The sequence below is a fragment of the Nyctibius grandis genome, chromosome 3, assembly GCF_013368605.1.
Source record: "Nyctibius grandis isolate bNycGra1 chromosome 3, bNycGra1.pri, whole genome shotgun sequence".
Classification (NCBI taxonomy): domain Eukaryota; kingdom Metazoa; phylum Chordata; class Aves; order Nyctibiiformes; family Nyctibiidae; genus Nyctibius; species Nyctibius grandis.
Genome location: NC_090660.1, coordinates 110,764,607 through 110,782,530, shown reverse-complemented (window position 1 = coordinate 110,782,530; position 17,924 = coordinate 110,764,607). Strand labels below are relative to the sequence as shown.

Sequence of the window (17,924 nt, the reverse complement as noted above, 5' to 3'; positions counted from 1 at the left end):
CTTGCAGCTGCCAAAATTGGGAAGCCACCTCCTCCCTACTACTGGCCATGTGCTTTTGCTGTTTACTTTGTGCTGGCTCCAGAGCTGCTGTAGAGCTTTTCTGAGCCACTTCACCACATTGAAATGGACCTCCCCTCAAAAAAACCCAAACAAACCAAAAACAAACCCCCACCAAAACCAGAAAAAAAGAAGCCTGGATTGATTTCTTCTGTCTTAATAAGTAAAAGCAGCTCAAAAACTGTTCAAGAAGCAGCAGGAGGCCACAGAAGGGAAGCAAGGGCTGCATAGTCAGGAAGAGTGGATGAGGAAATGCTTGGCAGGGAGAAAAGGGGTAGCCAGCTCCGCAGCTTTGGCAGCAGGAAGGACAAACTGGTTATATTAAGTTGGTTCAGCAGCCTGTGGTGACAACTTACTTGCCTTTGAAAAATTAACTCAAACCTCTGTATAAATATATTCTTCAGAAATAATCATATATCGGTTCTGTTGTCTGACAGAGGCAGATCTGAGAGACCAGACTTAAATTGCTTTAATGGTATTTGAACTTTAAACCATACGTGAGAACTTGAACTGTGTGCAACAAAATATTTGTCAGTTTTAAAAAAACCTTTGAAAATACTGCATGAGTGACAGGTCATCTTTAATTTGGTTTTTTTTTTTTTTTTAAACATAATTATATGAACCCTTATAAGGTTCAGAATATACAGTGCAGACTTTCCTGATGCATTCATAGATATGCTTTTTTTTAGAATTGTTTAATTTTCTGGTTTGTTTTATGCACAAAAATTGTCAGAATGTTATTTGACTTCTTTTAGGTTTTTGACCTGATGTCAGTCTTTTCCAAGCCTGGAAATCATCATGACTTGATAAATGTAGCTTACAAAACGTGTAAGGCATGAGAAAGCTCGCAAAGGTGGTATATCTATATTTTCATCTGAACTTTCTGGAAGCACTAAGGGTCATATTTCAGCTTCCACAGTAGAAGCAAAAGGATAAGCTTTTATGGATGTTCCTAATGTAAAAAACAAGTGTCAGATCAGTGGTCCGCTCTCTTTGACAGCATCTCCTGTTTGTGACTCTTTCAGGAGACCGTGCCAGCGTGGCTGTTATCTACAGTCCATCCTCCTTGTGTGTCTTCAGCATCCACTGCATTGAGACTTCTAGAGTCTTTTAATATCCACTCATGTGCCTTTTGTCCATACATTTATGAATTTTCTGCTATCATCTGCCTCCACAGTCTGCTGTCCACTACCTCCTGTTTAGAAAAGATCCTTTGACCAAAAGAAATAGGGGATTTTTTTAGGGTTCAGTTTATCCTTCATCTTGGATTTTGCAAGTATTGATCAAGTTCTTGGCTGGAGTCTCAGCTTTTTTAGGTTCCCCTCACATGGCTGCTGCTCTCCCCCTTAATCATTTTAGCTGCACTTCTGTGGACTTTCTGGACAGTACTCAAGGTGTGGTGGAAATTCATTGACTTTTCTACTCTGCTGTACCTTAGGATTAAAATAGAACAAACTTAATCCATAGTTCTCTGCTGGCAAGGGGTTGTATGATGCTGAGGATACTAGTCACCCACCCCTTGCCTTTAGTAAGCACTGAGAGAACCTCTTCCAAGTTACAAAGATCCCAGAGACCCAATTTCAGAGTAAAATTAATAGTGCAATGAAATACTGTATCCTTCGGTTGGAATACTTAATAGTATTTTATCCCTTTGTGTCATTTTTCCTAAAGCTGCCTACTGTACCAGTTTGCATGGGGGTTTGAGTGACAGTAGGTGCCTCTGACCTGTGGAGTACTGCTGCAGGGGAAAAAATGAATTGTTTGTAGTGTGGAGGGTGTATTGTCACAACAGGCTTCTGGTTTTGTGTGGAAATGTATGTATTATAGTTCATATTAAAGTACACATACTCCTTGTTGAAAAAGATTTTTTATTTTTCCTGTAGCTACTAATGAAGTAATTATTTTAAAATAAATTTAGACGTATTAAGAGCACAGATTGCAAATATATAAAATCTCTTTGCTTCCTGAAGCTCATGTGCAAAAGTGTTTGAAGTACCAGATCCTTTTGTAAGAGATTGTGTTTTCAGGCCAAGTACAACTCAGCATTTAAAAAACTGCACAAGGTTAAGTAGCCCCCACGTTAGTATTTCTGTGTGTTCTAACAGGGACTGAAGGAAGGCTGGATTGATGGCTCTGTGTGTATTGTGGGCTTACAGAGGTGTCTTGTTTGTGTAACACCAACTTAATTCATTACCACCTGCTGTTGCTGCAAATGGTCAGATTGTTGTACACAAATTGCATATTTCATCACTATGATGTGGTGGGAAATTGATTTTATTGTTTCCAGGGAGTAACTGAATAGAATAAAAATGCACTATAAAGTAACATTTTCATCTTTATGAGTCTTTTTAATGCCTACCCATGATCAAACGTATCATAAAAAAGGTCAATAAATTCTTGTGGACGTAGTGAAACCTGCTTACTTGATTTCTTCAAGTTTGCCCTAGTTTCTTGACCATGAAGATGTTAAACCACTCATCCCATGTGTCCTTTGATACCCTCGCGTGATGAGGGACAGCACACGCTGATGGTTTTGGGCCTAAATGAGTGCTGATAGATCTGTCATTATGTTTGTGCTCATTAGCTGACTGATGGGCTGTCAAAGAATGCGTGAAGACTGATTTTTTTTTTTCAAAATGTGCAGCAATTTAATTACCTGATTCTTCTGACCCCATTCCGGCTTGTTTGAAATTTGAAAACTGTCAGTAACTAATAAATATCTGGATTTGTTCAGGTGAGATGAGATGGACCAGATGAAACAACACAAACAGATGCTTTAACGGAAAAGGCTGAAGCTCAGAGGCTGTGTTGTATTTATTGCCCATGCATTGAAAAGCATGGCATAGTTCTGACCCAGGATGCCCCCTGTCATGGGAGGGTGGAGGGGAGAGGAAAACTGTGCCACACAGACCGTGATCGAGTGTTCTTGCATGAGTTCTCCCACAATTTGAAGTGACAAAACCAATGAAGCTTAATTGTAACAAAACTTGTCTTGCTGTAGGGGGTTGAACCCAGCTCTTCCAGTTTCCAATTAATTTTCCTGCCACAGCCCAATATCTTATCCTTTGAAGTACTGAGTTTCTCTTTCAGAGAACTTTGTTGAAGGAAGCCCTAAAGTAAATGTGTTTCAACTGGTTAATACCTAGTTTAAGAATGGCTTTTTTTTTTCCCTGTTTAAAAACTTAAGGAAATAGCGATGCAGTTGGAAATAGAATGGTCTCGCTGCAGCTGTTACTGTCTTCAACTTAGAAGCCTTAACCTTTTAGTGGCTTGTACCTCATGCAAAGCTAAATCTTTAGCTGATCTGACATGGTTATAGGAAAAAAATTAAAATATTTTTTCTAAAAACAGTTGTTTGGTAAGCGGTTGTCTCTCTTCTGCATGTTGAGGAAACCCCCATTCTGATCCCACTTTTTATCCTTATCCAGTTCTCTAAGTGACATCTTTCCCTTAAAACTGTGAATTCCTTATTTCTCAGTGTAATGCAGATGTTGGCCCACAGAACCTCTAGTACATTAAACATGCTTCTTTTCTCTAATTAATCTGAACTCAAGGAAGGTTCAGTGTTAGTAGATTGGGAGTAAAAGACTGAAAAATATCTTTGGTGAGGGCCAAAGGTGTTTCTTGGATGATACCTGTCTTCAGAGCTTTTCAGTGTTGATGGTTCTATTGAAAGACTTAGTGGAGCATTCACTGGAAAAACCCACAAGAGTCAGTAGCATAAACTTCATCAGTATTAAAAAGAACAAAGATGGTGAATGCCCTTCCCAGTAGATGTGCAGTTCACAGGACAGAAGTCTGTGGTTTTGTGGGGACAGCGTGGAGACAGGGACTATTCCATGGGAGAAATCCAGCTGCAGTGAGATAGTGAGTGAAAGGGCAGAGGTCCTGATTGTCAGTTCAGACCTACAGAGCGTTTTAAGAGGATCCACCTGGGATGAAAGTGCTGGTAGAGAATCCATAAATCTTATTCTGCCACAAAGCAATGTGGAATCATTGGTGTTGAGTCCAGAAGTCTGGAGAGGGCCCTGATGTAGTTTTGAGTGGATTAAGGGCTTTAAATTGCCTTTTTTAAGGCTTTATCAAGTTGAGGTTTTTTAACAGTAAAAATCTTGAAGTGGACCATAGAGTGTATATCTGTCTGCTCTTAACTTGACTTCACCAGAATACGGAGACTTATGAGTCATCATAGTAGAGACTTGGACTTGTGCCTGTTTCATGGTCATGTCTACATGAATCCTGGAGGCCACCAACTGATTTCTTATCAGGCATTATGCCTTTGACTTGACTGTTAAATCAAAAGCCAAATTTGAGAAGGTTTGCTTCTGTTATTTGACTAACTAAGCTAATTCTGCTTGCCCTTCTGTCTTTGGGTGCAGTAGATGGAGACTTTAGGAGAAACGAATGCCTAGCTGAAGAATGATGTGGCTGCTGTTTAGGTCCTGTAACACAGCATAGAGCCTTGAGCTCTTGAGGAGCCAAGAGCTTTGATTCCTACAGGGATCCAAGGGAACATCACAACTTACACTGCTCTTAGAATCATGTGAGGATGCAAGGAGACACGTGGTACATGCCCAGTTCCAACAACTGCAACTATGGAAGTCACTGATATTTATTTTTTCCTTGTATGTGTGTCTATAAACAGAAGCATCATCTCAAAAAGCTTGTAATTAGAGGGAGGGTTATTATGGTGAGCCTACACTGAACTTCCATTCAGTAACTTGAATAAGAATTACTTTGTTCTTCATTTCTACCTATATATCAGAGGCTGTAATTACTGGCTTTGGAAAACACTTGAGCCAGAGTAGGCTTAAGTAAAACTTTTTACAGGTCATCGATTTCTGTAATAGGCCATTGTCATGGAACACAACAACGTGGCTGTTGTCATGCTCTGTTCCTCTGGAGCACTGAAATGCCTTTTATCTGGTGTGTGCTTCTGGTTTTCATGAGAAACAAGGCTAACACAAACGCAGTTAAAATTGTATTAAAGGGGATCAAAAATTAAAAGCCTATAAAGTTGAATGTTTTGAAATACAGGGCTGGGATGATACAATCATTCAGTAAAGTAAAACTAGGAAAGACAGGTTTAAAGTCAAAGGCAGCCAGACCCAAATGTGTTAAGCTGTGATAGTGCATAGCCATGAATACGTTACTTTCCATAACTGCCTCTAGTTCAGGCATTTCTAGTTCTTAATTTCTGAGGAGCACACTTACTTTATCACTAATTCTAACTTACTTTTGGCTTTTAGTATTCTAGAAAGACAGTAAACACTCACTGTTTCTATTTATCTCTTCTAAACCTGTTTAGAAGACGACCTTGTGCTATGTAGGGCCTCCACAGAGCAATATAGCAGTAAGTAGCATTAAAAAAAGATTACTTGAATTCACATGGCTTACTTCACTCTATTGTTTTGATGTTCATAGGTAGGGCTGCTGCCAACCAGTAGTGCAACTTCGAAATAGATAACCTTCATTTTAACCTTTATTTTAAAAATACAAATTCTTACTTGCTCACTTCTGTGGTGCCTTTTTTAAGAAAAATGCACCACTATAATAATAAGCAATAATAATAATAATAAGCAATGTGCCTTTGTGGCCAAGAAAGGCCAATGGCATCCTGGGGTGTATTGGAAGGGGTGTGGTTAGCAGGTCAAGAGAGGTTCTCCTCCCCCTCTACTCTGCCCTGGTGAGGCCACACCTGGAATATTGTGTCCAGTTCTGGGCCCCTCAGTTCAAGAAGGTCAGGGAACTGCTAGAGAGAGTCCAGCGCAGAACCACGAAGATGATTAAGGGGGTGGAACATCTCCCTTATGAGGAGAGGCTGAGGGAGCTGGGTCTCTTTAGCTTAGAGAAGAGGAGACTGAGGGGTGACCTCATTAATGTTTATAAATATGTAAAGGGCAAGTGTCATGAGGATGGAGCCAGGCTCTTCTCAGTGACATCCCTTGACAGGACAAGGGGCAATGGGTGCAAGCTGGAACACAGGAGGTTCCACATAAATATGAGGAAAAACTTCTTTACAGTGAGGGTGACCGAACACTGGAACAGGCTGCCCAGAGAGGTTGTGGAGTCTCCTTCTCTGGAGACATTCAAAACCCGCCTGGACGCGTTCCTGTGTGATACGGTCTAGGCAATCCTGCTCCGGCAGGGGGATTGGACTAGATGATCTTTCGAGGTCCCTTCCAATCCCTAACATTCTGTGATTCTGTGATAACTCTCTACAACTTGCTAGAGAAATTCAAAAGATCAGCAACAGAAGATGTAAGGGGAGAGCAGTGTTTACTTGGATTTCAGTGGTGCCAAGGGGCCACAGTGAAGATTCAGAGTGCTGTTGAAAAATTAAGCAAGTATCTAGCTGGATACCTTGTTCTAATTAAGGCATACACAGACATTGATTTTTCTTGTATTCCCAGCACAACTGATGTTTCCTCATTATTACATTTTTAATATTACAAATAGAAATTGGTGCCGACTCCAAAGGGAGTTGCTGGTAGCACAGATTATGCAATGTTACAATAAAATTGGGTTAAACTGAGTGTTCAAGGTATGTCAGGACTTAGTCCTGTGGGATTCTTAGCGAGAAGGACGGATACCGTTTTGAATGTCTCACGATGGATGGAGTGCAAGACATCTTGGTAAATTTGAATTGCTGCTTGACAGTACAAATAGTTCAGCCAGTTGTCAGTACTCTTTGAAACTTTTCTCTATCTTCTCATCCCAAGGTGCAGTGCTACCAGAGTAAAAGGCTACTGCTTCTGTAGCCCTTAAAAGAAGTGACTTCCACATCCTTAAAACAGCCTGTATCAGTAGCAGCTGTACATGGAATATAGAATCATAGAATGGTTTGGGTTGGAAGGGACCTTAAAGATCATCCAGTTCCAAGCCCCCTGCCACAGGCAGGGACACCTTCCACTAGACCAGGTTGCTCAAAGCCTCGTCCAACCTGGCCTTGAACTCTGCCAGGGAGGGGGCAGCCACAGCTTCTCTGGGCAACCTGCGCCAGTGCCTCACTACCCTCACAGCAAAGAATTTCTTCCTAATATCTAATCTAAATCTACCCTCTTTCAGTTTAAAACCATTACCCCTCATCCTGTCCCTACATGTCCTTGTAAAAAGTCCCTCTGCCACTTTCCTGTAGCCCCTTCAGGTACTGGAAGGCTGCTAGAAGGTCTCCCCAGAGCCTTCTCTTCTCCAGGCTGAACAGCCCCAACTCTCTCAGCCTCTCTTCATAGCAGAGGTGCTCCAGCCCCCTGATCATCTTTGTGGCCTCTTCTGGACTTGCTCCAACAGCTCCATGTCCTTCTTATGTTGGGGGCCCCAGAGCTGGACACAGCACTGCAGGTGGGGTCTCATGAGAGCAGAGTAGAGGGCAGAATGCCCTCCCTCGACCTGCTGGCCACACTGCTGGTGATGCAGCCCAGGATACGGTTGGCCTTCTGGGCTGCAAGTGCACATTGCTGGCTCATGCTGAGCTCCTCGTCGACCGTCACCCCCAAGTCCTTCTCCTCAGGGCTGCTCTCAATCCATTCTCTGCCCAGCCTGTATTTGTGCTTGCGATTGCCCCGACCCACATGCAGGACCCTGCACTTGGCCTTGTTGAACTCCATGCGGTTCCCACAAGCCCAGCTCTCAAGCCTGTCAAGGTCCCTCTGGATGGCCTCCTTGTTTCAGTTAGTTTAGGCAATATGTATATTTATTGATGGATTTTTTGCTGAGATATGCTTGCATTCTGTTTAGCGGGCAGAAGGTTGTCATAGAATCATAGAATGGTTTGGGCTGGAAGGGATCTCTAAAGATCATCTAGTCCCAACTCTCCTGCAATGAGCAGGGATGTCTTCAACTAGATCAAGTCGCTCAAAGCACCCTATTGCTTTGCTTCATATGGGTCCTGTAGATCACACTTTCTCCAAATTCCTCCTTCATGCTTGCCTGAATGTTTAATCTCCTAAAACGTGAATATAATGAAAACAGATTTTCCCATGTTGGCAACTTGCATTGCTAAGATTGTTTTGACTTTGGTCTGTGTTATCTTTTCATGTTGATTTTTAGTGTATTTCTAAAATACTTAACTCTGCAAAGAAAGAAAAACTGTACATTTCAGCTTTGAAGTGTGTTGAGACATAGAGTTAGTAACTGTTAAGGCAATATTGTCCGGGGAAAAAAAAAAGAAAGTGTTGAGAGGAATTGCCAGTACCAGGCTATTCTTCCATTCCATATCAATATAGTGAAATATTTGGTGTGTCAAAAGAGATACTAGCAACTCATTTTTTAAATTGTTTTAATGTGAGTGGCCAGGCTGCTTTATACTTTGACCTAGGGGGCCTTCATAAATGCTTTTGACTGCAATTAATGTACTTAAAAATACATACATGTCTGGAGGAGAGGGGAGAGAGCAGTGACCAGGAGGGGATCAGAGAGGAGGGAGCAGGAGAAATAAATGCATTCTTGGATGTAGTCATAGCAAATATTACTGAGAAGAGTGAATATAGCTGAAAGGTGTCCAAGGTGGAACAGAGGATTACTGCTTTTTTTCTTTTGCTTTTGAACATCAGCATTAGCTGAAAGAAAGAGAACAAGAAAAATAAACTGAATAGGAAACAAACAGGGACTTTCCAGTGTGAGTTACGGAAATAGCTGAAATTACTGACTGTTTCTCAAGGCGAAAGTGATGATAATAGGAAAAAATACCCTTCCTCCTCTCTTTCTGTGTTTGCCCTTAATTTGAAATCACAAACCTAACGGTTTTCTTAAAGTTTCGTCCTTAAATCTGCATCCTTAAATGTGTAACAAGATGTTAACAGCAGGTAAATGCAAAAAGCCTTGCCGCACCCCTAGCACGCTTGCTGCCGCTTTCCTGCGGCATGTACGTGTTCTGGGGGTGCTGCTTTGGCCACTTTGCTTTTTCTACCTTTCCATTTTGTCTGATCGTCTGGGAATGGGACTAATGCCATAACTGGTACTCCAAGCCTGCAGCCATACCACGTAACCATCAGCACGTAGTTGAATACCCTATGGGTGTTTTCTTAGAAGAAACATGTCTTTTAAGTGCTACTAAGAAGGATTTTTGGGGTCATGCGCTTTATGTCCAACAGCAAGCGCTGGGACAAGATCTCATGATATATATATTCTTTATATATATATATATATATATAATCTCAGGAGATGTCATACCAAAAGTCAGCAATGTGCTGACTCTTAACAGAGACTCCTGAAAATACAAGCTTTGTCATGGAGGACATAGTTAAAATTGTACTTAACATCCTTACTTTCTGTGAGGTTGAGATAGTCAAGTTAATTTTGCAAGGTGAGCTGCAGCAGGATTTAATCCAAGCTGTGAAAATGGGATTGAGCTTGAAATTCATGAGATGTTTACTGTCTGATGGGAGATGTGTTATGGATAATTCTAAGGAATTTAGAGTGTGGAATGAATTCTTAATTTAATCTTAATTGCCAAATCACAAAATCGCTGAGGTTGGAAAGGACCTGTGGAGATAGTTTGGTCCAACCCCCCTGCTCAGAGCAGGGTCAGCTGGAGCAGGTTGTTCAGGGCCATGTCCAGTTGTGTTTTGAATACTTCCATGGATGGAGACTCCACAACCTCTCTGTTGTGGAGTAACGTGTTGCAGTGTTCACCCATCCGTGTAGTGCAAAAACTTTCTCTTCTGTTTAAATGGGAATTCCTGTTTGTCACTTTATGCCCATCGCCTTGTGTCCTCACTGGGCATCACTGGGAAGAGTCTGGCTCCGTCTTTACTCCTCCCCAACAGATATTTATACACTTCATTAAGATTCCCCCAAGCCTTCCCTTCTCCAGGCCAAACCGTCCCAGCTCTCTCAGCCTCTCCTTGTATGACAGATGCTCAAGTCCTTGAATTTTCTTTCATTGGACTCTATCCCGTACATCCATGTCTCTCTTGTACCAGGGAGTCCAGCACTCCTGATGCCCCTCACCAGTGCTGAGTAAAGGGAAGGATCACCTCCCTCAACCTTCTGGCTATGCTCTGCCTGACACAGCCCAGGAAGCTGGTGGCCACCTTTGCTGCAAGGGCACGTTGCTGGCTCATGGTTGGCTTGTTGTCCACCAAGACCTTGAGGTTCTTCTCTGCAAAGCTGCTTTCCAGCCTGTCAGTCTGGTAAAGCAGCATTGTTTATCGAGGATGCAAGTAACTTAAAGGCTTTTATTTCTTTTAATAACTTCAATATTTAAAGTATATTAAATCTTGTAGAATTATTACACCAGGACCAGAGAAAGAAATGAACTCTGAATTTTTATTGTGTTTTTTCAGATTCTTGTAATTTTAGATAGATTTTATAGATTCTTAAGGTTTTTATAGGTTTGAATTGAGATGGACCAAGTTATTTTGCAGAAACACAACCTGGAAGGGGCTTTAGCTCCTACATGTTGATGCTTTCAAGCCTGAGATGGGGGTCAGAATACGGAGGTTGAGTAACGTTATAAAATTTCATGATGTCTACAAAAGACATGAAGACGCAGTGTGAATAATTACAGCTCAGTTCCTTGTAATGTGAACTTGTTAATGCTGTGGTGTTGGCCATCTGCCAATGCTAGTGTGAGGAACAGTTTTGTTTATTTTTTAATTATTTTTTAATGTATTATCAAACTGCTAATGTTGAAGACATTATTGGCATTGAAACGATTTCCCTTATGAGACTACTTTAACTTTTCTATCAGTTTATTAATCAATTTGTAGTTAATTGATTTAAATATTTTTTATGATTTTTGACTGTCTCATTAGTGGAAATGATTTAGATTCTGAGTACTTGGAACTGGGAGTGAAACGTGACTTTGAATTTTGATTGTGCTACTGGAAGTCGTGATACTGACTTTGTTCTTGACGTGGTTAGCAAATATGTGGAATATGGAGTGCTCATAGGATGTGTCAGCAGGAGACACGTCGTGCAGCAAATGACTCTAGAATTAGTTATCTCATCGTTTTGTGTTGTTTCAGAAAATAAACCAACTTTTATTATACTTTCCTAGTGTAACTGGTACCTAAGTAATGAAAATGAAACTGTCCAGTTCTGAACCCCACACTTCAAGAAAGATGTTGAGGTGTTGGAGCGAGTCCAGAGGAGGGCGACCAAGCTGGTGAAGGGTCTGGAGGGTCTGACCTACGAGGAACAGCTGAGGGAGCTGGGGTTGTTTAGCCTGGAGAAGAGGAGGCTCAGAGGTGACCTTATTGCAGTCTACAACTACCTGAAGGGAGGTTGTAGTGAAGTGGGAGTTGGCCTCTTCTCCTGGGCAACTAGTGATAGGACAAGAGGACACAGCCTCAAGCTTCGCCAGGGGAGGTTCAGGTTGGACATTAGGAAGAATTTCTTCTCAGAAAGGGTCATTAGACATTGGAATGGGCTGCCCAGGGAGGTGGTGGAGTCACCATCTCTGGATGTGTTTAAAAAAAGAGTGGACATGGCACTTAGTGCCATGGTCTAGTTGCCATGGTGGTGTCAGGGCAATGGTTGGACTCGATGATCCCAGAGGTCTCTTCCAACCTGATTGATTGATTGGTTGGTTAATTGAAGTTATTGAGAACCAAACTGTATAAAAAAAGAAAGGATCACAAAAAAGGTAAACAGTGCTTTCCTGTAATTGATTTGAGAAGCCGTGAAGTGCAGTGGTGTTGGTTTGGTTTTGTTGGTGTTGGTTTGTTTTGTTTTTTTTTTCTGAAAAGCTTGATCCTTTAATCTTGATTAACTGTCTTGCATACACTTTCCTAAAACTCAGGTATCCTGCCACAATAGAGCAAATAATCTGAACAATAACACGCATCATAGTCTGGTAACAACTGCAGCATCTTAGCAGAACCAGGCCAGGACTGGTTTGCTTCACTCCTCCTCTGAAACTTGGAATCAGTCTTTACAGCACTGAGAAAAACGGGTGTTTTTTCTAAAGTGCCACCCTTGAGAGAACAATAGTCTTTACTCTTGGAAGCTCAAAGGGATATCTGGCACACAGCTTCGCATGCAAACAAGTTTGACCACGCTTGATTTTAGACCCTCAGTCTGGATGTGCCCCAGCTCTTTTTTTCACCACAGTATCCAATACAATACAGCAGAATTAGGTCTCCATACACAGTGTAAATTCATACAATGGTTTGGGTTGGGAGGGACCTTTCAAGATCATCTGGTCTAACCCCCCTGCCATGGGCAGGGACATCTTATGAGGAGCAGCGAGGGACCTGGGGTTTTTTAATCTGGAGAAAAGAAGGCTCAGGGAGACCTTACTGCTCTCCAAAACTATCAAAGGAGATTGTAGCAAGGTGGGTGTTGGTCTCTTCTCCCAAGTAACAAGCGATAGGACAAGAGGAAACAACCTCAAGTTGTGCCAGGGGAGGTTTAGATTGGATATCAGGAACAATTTCTTCACTGAAAGGGTTGTCAAGCATTGGAACAGGCTGCCCAGGGAAGTGGTGGAGCCACCATCCCTGGAGGTATTTAAAAGACGTGTAGATGTGGTGCTTAGGGGCATGGTTTAGCGGTGGAGTTGGCAGTGCTGGGTTAATAGTTGGACTCAATGATCTTAAAGGTCCTTTCCAACCAAATCGATTCTATGATCTGTCACTAGATCAGGTTGATCAGGTTGCCCTGTCCTACCTTGAATACTTCCAGTGATGGGGCATCCACAGGTGCAACCTGTTCCAGTGTCTCACCACCCTCATTGTACAAAATTTCTTCCTTATATCTAATCTAAATCTACCTTCTTTTAGTTGACTGTAGCTTGTTTCTGCTCTGTAATAGTGTGCTACTTGTCTGTTTAATACCAAGAGGACTAAAGCTGATCTTTTAAACTGAGATCTGTAATGGCAGGGTTACAAACCACTCTGGTTTGAATTTAGACAAGCCCAACTAAGCCTCCTGGTCTTGTAATCTGAGTTTTCTTTGTATTGTAAAACAACCAAGCAGATCTTGTAAAATTGTTTAACCACCCCTGCATGGAGACCAGCTATGGTTTACAAAGGTTTGGCCTGGGACAGGGTTTTACAGTCACGTTACAAACTCAAACCTAGGGGCTGGTTTTAATGGGAATGTTAATAGGTTCATAACCAGAGACATGGCATGTGTTTGTGTACCTTGAGCTATCAAATTTAGTGCTCTTTTGGTACCCCATAAAGTACACACTGGGATTTTGTAAAGAAGTTGTAAGGAACCCAACAATGATCAAATTCTGAAGGAAAACTGTTTTTCTAATTTTGCATAGGAGGTGGTTTTACCTTTAAAAACCTCTGTCCCGTAAAACCTTGTGAAAACTGACAACACCCTGTACCCAGTATGTCAGTCTGATGTTTGATTCCACCTTTTCCCCTCAATGTGAAGAACATGAAAAAAATTATAATAGTGTTTTGTCTGTCTGTTGAAATGATGCCTCCTAAGAGCACTTCTGTATGTAGAAACTGATGTCTTCCATCGCTTTTCTGTTTGCTGCTCCTAGGGGATGTTGTCTGTGGTCAGGCATCTTCTCAATGCTTATTTCAGTATTTTCCTGTAGGTTTTTTCCCAGTTCTTTTTCTGCCAAATAAAACCTGATGAATGTGTATGTTAAGTGGATGGAATATGGCTAATTAATATTAAAGCAGGCTTTCTTTTAGTTCTCCTTTACTAAAAAAATTACTCCTCTCGCTTTGGTTCATAGCAGATTTTCCTGCCATTTGGGTACGTAAGCTTGAAATAAAGCTCAGCGTTTTTACTGGTGACTTTGAAGTAGGGTAGGGTGCTCTGAAGGAGGTAGAACACAATGCAGAAGTGGCCCACGTCGGAGCCTGAAAACTGTCATTTCATTCCTAGCAGTTACGCTATTGAAGAGCTTTGTCTGCATGAGTTTGTCCTGGTGAAACTCCCCACCCTGGCCTGCGGACATTTGGGGTTTCGTGATGGCTATTTTAACCTTACAGGAGAGGAGCCCTGCAGGCAGGAGCGCGTGCAGACCTGTCCTCTTGGTATTAGTCTGCCATAGAGGTGATTTTTATACCTGCTTCAGCTTTCAAGTCAAGGTCTATATGAAAACAGCTCGCCAGGTTCCTTTGGTGAGGATAAGTCAAGCGTTGCCAAGGAATTCCCGGCTGTTTGGGATCTGTATCTGCTGGTGTAGGGTGGATAGGAGGAAAGGTTTTAGCGTGGGCGTAAGGTTGGCTTGATACATTTGTATTGATTGCCAAAAAAGAGAACAATAAAACGAGGTCCAAAAGCTATAATGGCTTCTTGAGTTTTCAGACAGAGGCAACAGGGATAAGAAACTAAGCTAGGGCTTGGCAGGAAGGTACTGAGGAATGTTTGGGAGAGGTCTCTTTGGCTTGCCCTTACCATCTTCCCTGAGGGCGGGACATGAGAGCCTTTTGTCTGACCCAGTCCTGCAGTTTTAAGTTGTTGCAGTTCTGTTGGGTGAATGCAATTCAACCTTTTATTCAAGAGGTAAAGACATGCTGCTCAGATGGGCTGTTTGTTTCCCCTTTATCTTGTGGGTCTGAATTAGGTAGAAGCTCAAGATCCTTGTGTTAGGCTTCAAGTCCTGTTTTAGCCTCTAGCAAATGATGTTATCTACAGTCTGAAGATTTCAAGCCTTGATTCCTGGATTCCTGTTAGCTGAGCTCATGGTGTGGTTTGACATTACTGGTGACCTGGTGTAATGGCTAGCTGGAGGGGAGATGGTCTCACCTCTTGCCTTGACCATGGGCTGCTTCTGCTTCTCTTCCTCTGCGCTTGTCTAACGTCTGTGGTGAGCTACTTCAGGCAGCTGTGGTATAAAACTAAGCCAACCCTAAAAACCAAATGACTTTTTTTTGTTTTATTCCTCTGATAGTTTCCTGAGCTGGTTGCCAGGGAAGCCAGCAGAGCACCATGGCAGGTGGCAGGTTGGTGGCTGAAGCTCTGTTGAGGGGCAGCCAGGTGTTACGGGAGCTCAGCTGGAAGCGTGGGTGTCTCTTCTGCCTCGCAGTGAAGCAAACTAAGGCTCAGGCGTTCAGTAGCAGCACTGAAGCAGTTTCACTCTCCTCCAGCCCTGCTTCACAGGCCAGCTTTACTACCAGAAAGGCGTTCAGAATACTATGCCAAAAAGATCAAGTTTATTTTTAACATCTCCAGATTTCCAAAGCTGCCTCCCCACTGGCTGCTCGCTGTGAGGAGGAGGTACAGAAAGCTCAGTGCACTTGTCCAAGCCCTGGAGCAAAGCCCTGCAGTTCTTTACTCTTTCCAGCCAGCAGACTGGAATGATGCTCGAGACTGTGTCAGGCGAGGGAGGAGGTATTGTTTGCTCTTTTTCTCTTGTACTGCATTGATTTCTCAGCCACCATCTGCTTGTGGCTGACTAATTTGCAGCAGTAGCCAAGAGGCAGTTTTTTTCTTTGGGATACAGACTCATACCATGGTCCGTGCCTTTTGCCGCCAGACTTGGAAATCACTTGGAAACTGGGCTAGTCGGTGATAAAACTTAGCCACTTACTTAGTAGTTGATGAGAGGAGGGAGCGTGGTGTTCTTAATGGTTCCTCAGTGAATAACAAATTTAGCTCTGGATGGGTTTGAGTCACACTGGTTCCCAAAATAGCAGAAGAAAACAGTGATGTGACAATGCCTTAGCCTTAAACAGGAGAGCCTGGTGTTGGTGTGCGGCTCCTTAGTGGACACCCTCCAGTTCGGTGACTGGCCTCTCAAGGTTTCCTTATGCTGATATTTAGAGGCTTGTTGCAAGGCCAGACTTGGGAGATTTTAAGGATGGGAACCCCTGTTAAAACTGCAAGGTGCTATTTGGTCGTGAAGGCTTTGACAGGGACCTGGGTTAAGTCACTGAGAAACTAAAGGAAGAAATCTTGCTGAAGATGCCACTTCTGTTAATGATTGTGGTGTTCAAATTCAGATCACTTGCTCCAAGGGGCTTGCAGTTTCTCTGGTAGTAATCCGGGTAGGTTTTTATGTTTGTAGATGTATAACTGTTTTAGGAGGGGACTCAAAAAAGGCAACTAAATGTCCTTTAAAAACGAGTCTTTATGGATTTCTGGTAAATGCTTTGTATGAATCAGTGTAAGATTCAGGTATAACTAAAATTAATTTATTTTTTCTTTCCCTTTCCTAGAATATGACAGATACCTAGCATCTAGCAAAACCATGGCAGCAGCTTACCTTGATCCAAACTTGAATCATACACCAAGTTCAAGTGCAAAGACGCACCTCAGTACGGGGATGGAGCGTTCCCCAGGGGCCATGGAACGAGTCTTAAAGGTTTTTCACTACTTTGAAAATAGCAGTGAACCGACAACGTGGGCCAGCATTATCCGGCATGGAGATGCTACCGATGTCCGAGTAAGTCTGTTTTTAACATTCTTATGTCATCTTTAGGTTAAGTGTTAACTTTACGCTCAAAAAATGGGAGGTAAAAGTCTGCAAGCAAACCAACACAGAAGTTTTGCAGTTTATTTTAAAAGAATCTTTGCCTGTTGGGTATTGTGAGTAACTTCAGAAAAAGCATAAAGTGGTACCAGCTTTCCTTGAGAACAAAAAAACCCTGATGTGTGATTGTGGATTATCTTAAAGAAATGAGAACTCTTCCCGTTTTTGCAGAATAGAAACTTGTAATCTAGAACAGTGGTTATCAGTCTAGATACCACCGCTGATGGATGTCAGTCCACTTGACCACTTTATACTCTCCAAAAGCCTGTGCGACCCCTCATGGCAGGGATGAGAGCTGGAATGCAGGTGACATTAAGTGACACTTTTCATGTTTAAAAGAAAAATAATAAATTTTTACATGTTTAAATGTAAGATGTGTGTGGTTACATGTTTAAAATGTTCAAATATAATGTGTACATGACTTTAAAAAAAAAAAAGTCTTGTTTGGAAACTCATTCCCCCACAGTGTGAGGAAGTTGAGCTGAAGAGTCCTTTCTCCCCCTAGTAAGTCCCTTTGTCCATCCCCCTGCCACCCTGGTAATCACCTGTGCTTGTATTTGTGCAATGTTGTCATTCAGTTAGCCTATGCAAAAAAAATGATGGTTGGGATATTCTGAAGAATAACTTTAAGTATCTGTAATCGTGGAGGTATGTGGAAATGTTATGTATGCATGAAAAAACAGTGTTTATTGTGAAGCATACATTCTCTCTAATGATGAGTCCTTTACTTACCATTTGCTACGCTTATTCTTTCAATTTGGAGGTGTTGCGGTATTTAAACTGAAATGAAGCTCAATTTAACATGTCAAATGCCTTCAAAACTTTGTGGTTTGCTTGTTTTTTAATTATCCTCCAAGAGCAGAATCTTGCATGGTGGTAGGTGGTGTGCGGGGCTGTTTTCTTCTGTGGGGTTCTTACTGCAGAAGTAAGTTCCCATCTGCTCATTCCTTCCAACGTTTGTATTCTCTGCATTGTACTTCAGATTCCACTACAAAGACACGATTCCAATCTGCTGAGGGAGAGAGGTGTCAGAGTCAAGGAGACGTATTGTCTCCTTTTGCCCACTAAGTTTCCTTTGTGCAAGAGAAAACCAAGTACAAAACACTATAAAGTGTTTTGAATGTTTTCTCCTTTCTTCCTGTTTATTTTCTAGCATGGCTGCGTATGAAAAGACCTAACAGCATTCCTAAGTGGAGTAGATCTGTGACAGTGATCATAGACCTGTGAAATTCAGGGATTTTCATTGGTGATGATCAGAAAATCTGTTTCTTGTCAATTTAATAAGGTCATATCTGTGTTTAGGGATAACTTGGTGAGCGGACAGATTAGAGGTACAACAACGGGAACCATTATCATCAATAGCATACACTTATTTTACGTGGAATAGGATTTTCTGGGTGCCACTTGAAACATCTTTGCTCCCTGGCTTAAGTATAGTGGTTTGATGTATCTAATGCGATTGATTCATTTC

General features: G+C 42.0%; 1 protein-coding gene across 5 annotated transcripts in view; it reads left to right on the top strand.

The window, feature by feature from the left end:
• The window catches only part of PTK2 (protein tyrosine kinase 2), a 245,096-nt gene that overhangs the window by 83,428 nt on the left and 143,744 nt on the right, over positions 1-17,924 (top strand). For all 5 annotated transcript variants that reach the window (XM_068396090.1, XM_068396091.1, XM_068396089.1 and 2 more), the window contains one exon: positions 16,140-16,366. In XM_068396090.1, the coding sequence (XP_068252191.1) occupies positions 16,172-16,366 (195 nt within the window). In that variant the 5' untranslated portion in view covers positions 16,140-16,171. The remainder of the gene's footprint in view (positions 1-16,139; positions 16,367-17,924) is intronic.